Source organism: Podarcis tiliguerta, assembly GCF_965153285.1.
Source record: "Podarcis tiliguerta genome assembly, chromosome: 10".
Lineage (NCBI taxonomy): Eukaryota > Metazoa > Chordata > Lepidosauria > Squamata > Lacertidae > Podarcis > Podarcis tiliguerta.
The window spans coordinates 49148031-49158931 of record NC_139543.1 but is presented as its reverse complement, the minus strand read 5'-3'; the positions used below and the strand labels follow the sequence as shown (position 1 = coordinate 49158931).

Below are 10901 nucleotides of genomic sequence, written 5' to 3'. Positions count from 1 at the left end.
GTGTGTTTTTGTGTGGCTTTGTGAGAGAGGACGTAATTGAAATGCTTAAACAATAGCTATTGCAATGTTCAGGCTTATTGACATGATGTTAGGAGATTGCATATCTGGTCTATCTGCTAATCAACATTTAGATTGGTATATGGAAGTAGACTTCACCTATATCAAGAGAGCATGGAAATGACACTCAATGGTTTAGTTTTTTGCTGTGTGTGTGTTTTTAAAGGGATTCACTGAGGTCATATCTTACTTGCCTTACTCCAAGGTTCAAGATTTCAGTGAGCAAGATTTGGTGTCTATAGTTCAATCACAGTCTGAATGCAGACACAACATCAGTTAGTTTCAGTGAAATCAATTCCTTCCGACAAAAAAATAGTTTTTGTGCCAATTCAGCCTACTTTGTATACATTTGAAAGTCAGCTGAGTGACATTAGAGGTGACTGTAGCCTATTCAATCTACCATGTACTGGGTGAGTTTTGTTGCTTCACAAGGATTGCATTGGTAGGTAGCCAACAAGTGGCTGTATTTGTATTCTGTAAAATGGTCTTGCAGCACAAACAAGTTAAGCCTCTATAGCTGGACTCAAGCTACATTAGCCTTGTCTGCTTTAACTGCCAGCACTCTGGCTTAACTGCTATGTGGATCATGGCTATAGCGACTTCGCAATAAAATATGGTAAAGAACATTCTTTGGAGCATACCAGGGTAAATAAAGTAGTAAAATGTGTTGCATCTTGATTTTTTTTTAATGAAGCTTGTTTGTATATATTAATATGCACATTTAAACACCAGAGGATACATTACAAGTCCTCCTCTATTCATACTGGATTAGTTTGTTGATGGTGCTGTGCACTACTGCATTAAAGGGATCCAGATTCTTGAGGATGTGGTTCTAAAGCTGTGGTTTTCAACTTTTCTACCTTTAGGGAAGCCTTTTCACATCAGCTTGTGTACTGAAGGGCTCCTGGTCACCTGCCATTGGCCTGGTTTACATTTAACATTAAGCCATTGTTTGTTTAGCCACCAGTTTGTTCCACAGATGATTAAATAAACCATGGCTTGATTCTCCAAAGCTTGATTTGTTTTCCAGCTGCTCTTGCCGTTGTAGATTAGTGTCGGGGTTTGGGGGAGGGAGAAACCATGGTTAAGGCAGAGTGCTTGGTTTGCATATAACACCAAGCCATAGTTAAAACAAACCAAGATTCATAACCCAACAACAAACTATGGCTGTGGTTTCTGGGTAGTAAACAAACCATAGGCAGGCTTCAGGTTATCAAATAAACCATGGATTAAGAAACTATGGTTTAATTAACCATGACTTAGTGTTGTGTGTGAACTAGGCCATTATTGCAGAGGATCTGGGGGCATTTTCTTGGGAACACTACTAAATGTTGAGGCAACCTACTCCCCATCAACTAAGAGTGCCCCTTGGAAAACAGACAACACTCCCCTGCAACTCCAGATTGAGAGAGCAGACTATAGTGATGGGCAACCTTTCAGGTAGCTTCTTTGTCATAATTGTGCTAATCAAGGATTCCTTGCTGAAAAAATCAGCTATGGCGGACAAGTTTTACTGGAAAGCTTGCCCAACACTGTAGGTGCCGTCATTCCCTGGAACAGAGTTTGAAAACCATTGTTTAAAGGGCGTTAGAACCAGACTACAGCATGCTTGGCATCAAGCAAAATGAGGATGTATGTGGCAACCTCTCACTTCAAATGATCCAAGGACTATGGATTAGAATCAATATTGGCTTTGGAGGTGGACACTTGCGTTGCTGACTCCTGCCCCAACTCCCAGCCAATGGTTAAGTGCCTCATTTACAGGGATCTAAGGTAGAAATCTCAAAGAGTTTATATTGGTGGTCTGTATGGGTAGTTAAATATTCCAAATCCTATTTTTGGACGTCTATAATAAGGACCCCGTAGGGTAGAGTGGGGTGCTTCAACGGAAATCAGAAGGGACCACACAAACAGCAACAAAAATATAAGTGTATGTATATATTTATCTATAGCCTAATGTTTCTGTATTTGAATGGTTTTTGGAAATGTCAACAAGTGATTGTTCCTATTGTGTTTACTGCTCTGAAATTCTTTGCATGACTTCTGGCATAATAAAATTCTTTAATAAGGAAGTTATCTACATCTATATACATATATCTATATATATTGTTAGCCTGCGAAACATTCTTGTCAGATCAGCCATGTTTTGTGCAAATTGTATATTTCTGTTGTAAGAGCACCATTGGAATTTGACTTTGAATTAGTTGTTGGCATTAAAATATGTTTTTATGGATAATAAACTCGTCATTTAGTGTGCTGGGGCTGGCGAAATGCCACAGTCATCCTTACAATTTCACAAAGCCACTAGGGAGTGGTGAATAAACAGGTTAGTATGTATGCAGTGATAGTCTCTTTGCACTTGTATGTGTGCAAAGCGAGGTACTCTTGGCTTAATCAATGCTTCCCATCTTGTTTTCTCTCTTAGCCCGAATCCTCATTAAGAAGTCAAATCAGTGCAGCAGCATGCCCCCAATATTAGACAAAGGAAATTATGTATATACTTCTGCTATTAATAATTTCTACAGTAGCTTGAAGTGGGTGAAATGTTTTGCCACACAGCTTAATTTACCCTTCCAAGGCCCCTGTGAAGTAGGTTAAGGTGAGAGATAATGACTTGCCCAAAGCTGTCCAGTGAGCTTCATGGAGTGAGTTGGGATTTGAAGCTGTATCTCCTGTTACCAAATTAAGCCTTCAGCAACCTTTCTGGAATGTGAGACAATTTGTTGATTTTGCTGTTATAGCCATTTATTTCACAGATTTCTAGCCTGCTTTTCTGGCAAAACCTCTACAGTGCGAATTACAACACACTAAATAATAAAGGCTAAATAATCAGTCCATTCAGTGCCTGAATAATTAAAATAACAAATAATATAGCATATAAAACTTTCAAAGTGCAGTAACCAAGTAAGTATTTAGAACCTCCTAAAGGTATTGCATGGGACACGGGTGGCGCTGTGGGTTAAACCACAGAGCCTAGGACTTGCCTATCAGAAGGTTGGCGGTTCGAATCTCTGTGACGGGGTGAGCTCCCGTTGCTCGGTCCCTGCTCCTGCCAACCTAGCACTTTGAAAGCACGTCAAAGTGCAAGTAGATAAATAGGTACCCCTCTAGCGGGAAGGTAAACGGCGTTTCTGTGTGCTGCTCTGGTTCGCCAGACGCAGCTTAGTCATGCTGGCCACATGACCCAGAAGCTGTACGCCGGCTCCCTCTGCCAATAAAGCGAGATGAGCGCTGCAACCCCAGAGTCGGCCACGACTGGGCCTAATGGCCAGGGGTCCCTTTACCCTTAAAGGTATTGCATACATGGAAAGGGCTATACAGTACTAACTTCCCAGGGCAGTTTCCCAAAGATGTGGGGCCACAAACGTTTCAAATATGCAAATTGGGAGGGGGGCGAGAGAACATGACATGTTGATTTTCTGTCTGTCATTCAACTGTGCTAAGAGACACAAAACCTCTATGGGGGAGAGGTCTGGAACCCTAGATGTTTGTCTGACTGATACATTAAACTATCCTCACCATAGTGCTCTTCAGATCCGCCACAGATTACCCCCACCCGCCTGAAGATGGCAAAATTGCCACTATAGAAGTGGGAAGAGCGACTCTGCGTGTGTGTGTTTACTTGGAATTAAGTCATGTTGAGTTCAATGCTACTTGCTTCCAAATAAATGTGAAAGAGAGATACGGGAAACCTGTAATCCTTCGGGGATTTTTTATATTATATTAATATGCATAGGTAATAGAATTATACTGTATACACACACGTGCGTGTATTTATGTAATTGGCGGACTACAACTCCCATCACCCCTCATGATCGGCCATGCTGACTGGGGCTGATGGGAATTGGAGTCCATCACCGCAACACTCCCATCTCTCCCCGCCTCAGCATCGCCTCGCAAAACGAAAGAACGGAGTGACGCAAGCACAGCTCGTGCCCTATCAGCAACTGCCCCACTCCCTCCACAACATCTGCGGGTGACGTTGCAAGAGTGGGAGGGCCCGACGTCACCCCGCCCACGAGAGAGGGAGGAGCTGGGAGGGTGAAGGAATTAGTGTCTCGGGTGCTTGGCGCGTATTGATGACATCACGGACTTTCGCTAAGGCCGGAGAAAGCGATAGGTCGTGCGCCTGGCGTAATGATGGGAACGCCGGCAGCTGATAGGGTGGAGGCGGAACGGGAGGCAGGACGAAGCGAGCCCTTGCCGGAAAAAGCTCGCACGTGTCCAAGCGGGGGACGGTTCCTACGGGGTCGCGTGGCTTCTCCCTTTCGCCAGCTGAAGCCATGAGCTGCCCCGTCACCTGCGCTGCTTGGGTTCCTCGCGGCGTCGCCAAGGAGACGCCCGACAAGGTGAGCGTGGAAGCGGCAAGCGACTTTCCTTCCTGGCACCAGCCGCCTCTGAGCGTCTCTCTCGTTAGTCCGAAAGCAGCAGCGGTGCTTATAGGGCTACCAATGCAACGAGGGAGCTTTATCAGTACTCAGGCAGGAAACTGGTCGAAAGAGAGAGAGGGCGAAGCCAGTTCTGGTCTGCAGTTTGTAACAGCAGCAGCAGCAACAACAGCGCTGTGGAATTTCTCAGCGCAAGTCCTGCACGAGTCTGTTCAGAAATAAGGCCCGTCGAGCTAAGTAGGGCTTACTCCCAGGTGTGTGTGTTTGTATTGGGAGCTTAAGTAGGCTTGGTAGCAAAGACCGTACGAATAGAGGAGCCATATCTCCTGTCTCCTGGAAAATATAAAAGGCAATATTTATTAGGATCTGCTTCTTGGATTGCAGTACCCTCCCGGTGAGATATGTCCTGATTAATACATTGTGGTATATATTATTATACAATGTTTATATCCTGTCTTTCATTCTAAAGTTTATAACGTGACTTAGAACAACTTCTGTTTCCATGTAAAATCAATCTAAACCCCAGCAAGGGAATAGTCATTAAAAAACCTGTTGCCTCTTTTTCTTTTGCCCCTAATGGAGCTATGTTGCTACTTTTACCATTTTTGCCCCTTTTCCTTTGTGTAACATTCCTCACCCACCGAGCCATGGCCCAATATTTACTTGTAGCATTCAGCATTCTTGTTTTTGCTTGAGGATCGCTGATGGGGCCTTATTGGAGAAGTCTCTAGTCATAATGAAAAGTTGCATAGAATGTGGATATCTGTTACTTTGTCCACCCAGTGCCTCTCATTGTTGAAAATATTGTTCTAAGGTTACTGCACAGCTGTTCTGTGATGTTATTGATTCTCAGTTTCCATTTGTTTTCAATGGCTTATTTGATTGGGCTGAATAAAAGCATACTTTTTAAAAAGTCAAGGATGCTACTGTCTGTTAGACTGTGTTGATAGAACTTCTTTACAAACCTATTCAAATGTCCTTTTAAAGAAAAACTACCTGACATGAATTAAATTGTAATTCTGTACTCTGTGTGTTCACTTTGCAGGTTCATCTTGAAACAGATGAATTGAAACGCTTGGTCTCTGAAGCCAAAGAGAGATTGCAGTAAGTCTTGGTAATATTGAAGCAGAAATTAGGGGAAAGTTAATATATTGTAGGTCATATCTATGTGAAGGTTTAATTTGTTGCAAAACCCCTGGTGTTTTTAATCCTAGACAGGTTAATCTAGGAACTCAACTAGATTTGTAAAGAAAAATTGTTTTATATGTGTTGTATATACAACACTGTGACACCAGGTGATGCTGTGGAGTCCTGTCTTTCCCTACCGGATTTCCCTGTATGAGTTTGTAATACGTTTAACTGAATCACTGCTTTGACGTGCCTAGATCCAGCCTAGGTAAACTGTAATTTTACCACATTCCATCACCTGACAGTGGTAAAGAAGTGGTAAAGAAGTGATACGGAATTGTATGTTAGTGACTAAAAACTAAGTTGTGACATTCTAGTGACATTCAGTTGTGCAAAGTAAGCTGTACTTTTTCTTGCATAAAGAGATGCTAGTGATGATGATGATGAAGAACAGGAAGAGGCTTCAGGAGGCACCATGGATGTTGCTGATGCTGAGGCAACTAGCTCAGCTCCCAATGATGAGGACCATGAAGAAAATGAAAAGCTGGATGATGATGAACTGGCAGAGTATGACCTGGATAATTATGATGAGGAAGATGAAGGTAACATTAGACTTGTATCTGTGTTCCTACCATCCACCAGCAAATTCTTCACAATTTTTTGTAATATGTTTGCTCCGAGTATTGGAAGATAGATCACAAAGGGTCAATGTTGCATAGGAAAGAGTATAGAGTTGAAAACACCCCACAGGAATTAGTCCTTTTTTAGGAAGTCAAGGGAAATGGATTTATACATTTTATGGGCAAGGAGCTTCATTTGAAGTGCCACTTGACTTTCATCTGTTTTTGATAATGCAAAGGAGGTTTGGGCTTCACAGAGTTTGGAAGATCAGAAAGGGCTTTGTGGACAGGATAATCTGCCTTGGGGAAGGATCCTCCAGTCCCAGGATCCAAAAACTAAGAATCTACCTGGGAATAAGGCACATTGAACTAAGTGGACTTATTTCTGAAGGCATGTATATGATTACATTGCAAAACTTGCAAGTTGAATGAATACCTTCACATGATTCGTATCTGGTTGGCTGCTGTGAGAAAAAGGGTGGCTGGACTTGATTAACCTTTGCTCTCATCTAATAAAGCTCTTCTTATTATCCCAGGAGAGGACTCTTACCACTAAGCCTGTCAATTATTTAAACCCCGAGAGTGGAGGGAAACTTGATCCACCAAATCTTTTTAAAAAGCAATCACTCAGGACAGGATGGGGGAAATTTCTAATAAATAGTGAAAAAAAGCTACTGCAACTGAAGCACCAGAATAAAAATAACTAGGTATCCATTATCAATTTATTCGGTTCAGACTTGAACCCAGATGCTCTGTGCTCTAAAAACTTTTTTTGTAGCGAGATGCCCCTGCAATAGATGGATATTTTCTCCTCTTTACACTTAAATTGGTTCATAGTAAATATATTTCAGTGAATTTTCATTAAGCTCCAGCTTTTAAAACCTTGTGGTGAAGGAGAGCTGTGTTTTTTTGCTAAAATGTTGTTTTTTAAAGGCAGACAGTTTTATGACAATTCAAATAGCATTTCATTGTTCCATCATAAAACCTTTTATATTCTCTCTTGTGCTTCATTTTGACCAATAATTTTACTAAGGAAACTGTTGCTTGCTAAGGTTTCACACTGATGTAAGTTTGACTTACTTAGCACAATCTGCCATGTGAAATTGTGAATATTCTTTTACAGGCACTGAGAGTCTTGGAAAGACCCTAGCAGGTCTCACAGTGTATGGAAGCAATGAAAATGATCCTTACGTCACTCTTAAAGATACAGTGAGTACTTTTGTTGAACAAAAGTGGAAGCAACTCCTCCTAGCTGTTTGATCTATTCACATCATGCAGTGGTACCTTTGGGGTTACATGTGCAGGTAGCTTGCATATTTGTGTATTGGGTTTTGTTTTACTTCATATGGTGTATAGTTATTTAACCCACGTCCCTTGTTACAGAAATATTTAAATTTCATCAGGTGAGTTTGTTACTTCACTTATAAGTATAGGCTCATTTGGAACTCCTTACACTCAAGACCAGCTTTTTGAGGTGACTGATTTCTCACCTTCATTTGTATTCTGTGTTCGGGGTTCCTTAAATTGACCTCTGATGGTTTTCTCTAGGCGTGATGATAGAGTGATGATCTTCTGGTCCTTTTCAACACTGTCACTTACTTTAATCTGACTGCATTTCCTACTTAAAGTAAAGGTATCCCTGACCGTTAAGTCCAGTCACGGACGACTCTGGGGTTGCGCGCTCATCTTGCTCTATAGGCCAAGTGAGCAGGCATCTGTCCGCAGACAGCTTCTGGGTCGTGTGGCCAGCATGACTAAGCTGCTTCCGGCGAACCAGAGCAGCACATGGAAATGCCGTTTACCTTCCCACAGGAGTGGTACCTATTTATCTACTTGCACGACATGCTTTTGAACTGCTAGGTGGGCAGGAGCTGGGACCGAACAACGGGAGCTCACCCCACTGTGGGGATTTGAACTGCTGACCTTCTGATCAGCAAGCCCTAGGCTCTGTGGTTTAGACCACAGCACCACCTGCGTCCCTTACATTTCCTACTTATTTGCGTCTAAATCCCAGTGAAGTAAGTCAATCAGGAAACCCCACTAACTGCACATGTTAAATTTATATACTGTTCTTCATCACATAATAAAAGCAAGGTAAACGCGCGTACACACACACAGAATCATATTTTTGTATGATTCTTTGACAGTTGTCTGAAGACATTCTACTTTATACTCTGGGAGGCTTGTGGTGAGGTGGATTACCTTGCTATTATGACTAAATGCATATATAATCTGTATATGTAGTAATTTTGTTAGGTATGTGATAATCACAATAATATTCCTTGAGGTTTCTGTTTTGGGCACTTAATATCCCAGTTCCTCCTCCTAATCTTCAAGCTCTTTCTGAATGCTTAGACTGCAATCCTAACCCCACTTACTTGGGAGTAAGGCCCATTGTATTCATTAGGACTTACATCTGAGAGAGCATGGTTAGGATTGCACCCTTATTTATCCCATCAGGCACAGTCCTGTTTTTGAATGCTTATTGACCCCTATATTCATAGAAGCTTCAGCTGATATCCATAAATCAAGCCACTAATTTAGTACACCCAAAGCAATTGAGATTTTGTTCCCTTGGGCAGCAGTTCACTGTATCACATGACAACTGCTTTTGAAATGGAGTAGCTATGTGGCAGGGGAAGTGGGTGGGGGCATACTGGTCATTCCCAAGTGTTTGAACGCACCTAAAATAGCCTTTGATTCTGACCATTGCGTACAGCAGTGTTCTAACACTACTGAGCATTCTCTTTTAGGAGCAATATGAGCATGAAGATTTCCTGATTAAGCCCAGTGACAACTTTGTCGTGTGTGGCAGAGTTGATAAGGACCACTGCAGTCTAGAAGTTCACGGTGGGTAAAGCTTTCTTGCTTTTAATATAGTGCTAGCAAATATTTGGTTTATCTGTTATTACGGTCAACTGCTTCTTTTGCCTATTGATTTCCATAATCTGAAAACGAGTTAACTTCAGACATTGCCTTTTACAGTTGCAGCAGGGGTAGGGAACGTTTTTGACTTGGTGGGCCAGAACTGCATCTGTTCCCACCCTTGTGAGCTGACTTTGGCAGATGAGAATCGCCTAATGTCCTCATGAGTCAGGGTGGTTGATGGGTTGGAGTCTGCAGACCAACTGTCAGAGTCCAGCGAGAGAGGTGTTTCCTTGAGGCTCAGGGTACTCTGATGTCCAAACCCATATGGGATGAACCACAGAGTGGATCCATCTCTTCTTTGTAGCTGCAGTTGCCAGAGGAATCTTCCTTTGAGGAATCCTGATCTAGGGCCACAACACGCCTGAGTTGTCATCTTTCGCCTTTGTTTGCACTGTTGTTTGCCCAATGTGTTTCTTGTTCGGGGTGGTTAAACTTGCTAAATGCAGAAGTCAAACTGTTGCTGTTGACAACACAACTTTGTGTCTCGCTAATGACGCTAGGAGACTTTGTCAGCAACTCTGCAATACTTCAGTTTTCCCCGCCTCCTACAAGGGACTATAGAAAGAGGGAACTTGTCAGGCCACAGTTCATGCCTGTCAGGCTTGAATTGTAAGTTGTGTGGGCCTGACCTAAAGTGGTGCTGAAGGATTTTGGAAAGTGCTTTCACATACCTAACATTTGGTGTTTTCAGTACTTGGTGCACACTGGCATAACTGCATGTTTGCTTCATATTCAAGGGTCTGCTTTGTTAACCAGTCTACTTTTTTTCCTCCACAAGAGGTTTTTTTTAATTATTATTATTATCTCTAAGCAACATACTTATGAAAGCTTTCCCAGCAGAATGGTCTCTGCCATGGGTGTCTCTGTTTCATTTGCTACTGTTTTCTGTGTTTTTAGCTGTTATTTAAAGCTGTTTTCATCATATTGTATGTCACCTTGACATATGTGGAAGAAATTTAAGATATTGACAAAAAGTATATAAATTACAAAATTTAATTCATACAGTTTATAACCATGAAGAGGACTCGTTTTACGTCCATCATGATATCCTCTTATCAGCATATCCTTTGAGTGCGGAATGGCTGAACTTTGATCCTAACCCAGAGGATTCTGCAGGTAAGTTAATTGCAAGATTTCTCTAAATTCTATTTGGTGCTTTTTGGATAGCAGTTTTGGCACATCCAGCCAGCACACATCCCTGCCTCTTCCCTCCCCCCCCCCCAAATCTTGTTTTAAAAGACTAACGGCTCAGGAATTGTATTTATATATTTATGCATTTCTATACCATCCTTCACCATGCAGTCACCATGCAGTGTACAGCATATTAAAACACACGGGAACATATTCTAAACCCAAGGGGAAAATATGAAGTAAATGCAACATAAACTAAAATAGAGGGTGCAATTTCAGACAAAATATAAAGTTCTTTACCTCCCAAAGCCTACTGAAGGAGGTATATCTTCACCTTCCTTCTAAAAGAGTACAATGCTGAGGTATGTTGCATCTTAGTGGGGAGACCGTTCCATAGTTTAGAGCTGCCACTAAAAAGGCCCTATTATGCACCCCTATACTGCTGATATGGTCCCTCATTTTTATCTTGTGCAAGCTGACAACTGCTACTTATTTTGTTCTGATAATTTCTGATAACTCCTCCAAGTAGCTTTTAAATGTGTGAATTTTCACCTTATATTTATATTGAGAAATGTGTGCTGGATTTGGATGTAGGCAACCAAGGTTCAGATTTCCAATTGCCTGTGAAGTTCGCTAAGTGTCTTTTGGC

At 41.9% G+C, this 10901-nt stretch overlaps 1 protein-coding gene across 3 annotated transcripts in view; it reads left to right on the top strand.

The window, feature by feature from the left end:
• The first annotated feature begins 4240 nt into the window (after nucleotides 1–4240).
• The window catches only part of PWP1 (PWP1 homolog, endonuclein), a 15606-nt gene continuing 8945 nt past the window's right edge, over nucleotides 4241–10901 (top strand). For 2 of the 3 annotated variants that reach the window (XR_014502500.1, XM_083401135.1), the window contains exons 1-6: nucleotides 4241–4406; nucleotides 5491–5549; nucleotides 5997–6175; nucleotides 7317–7402; nucleotides 8947–9043; nucleotides 10127–10237. Coding sequence is in view for 1 of the 3 variants with exons in the window: in XM_083401135.1 (XP_083257261.1) it covers nucleotides 4341–4406; nucleotides 5491–5549; nucleotides 5997–6175; nucleotides 7317–7402; nucleotides 8947–9043; nucleotides 10127–10237 (598 nt within the window). In the remaining 2 variants the exon portion in view is untranslated. Of the gene's footprint in view, nucleotides 4840–5490; nucleotides 5550–5996; nucleotides 6176–7316; nucleotides 7403–8946; nucleotides 9044–10126; nucleotides 10238–10901 lie in introns of all 3 variants that reach the window. The other variant, XR_014502501.1, reaches the window with a different exon arrangement.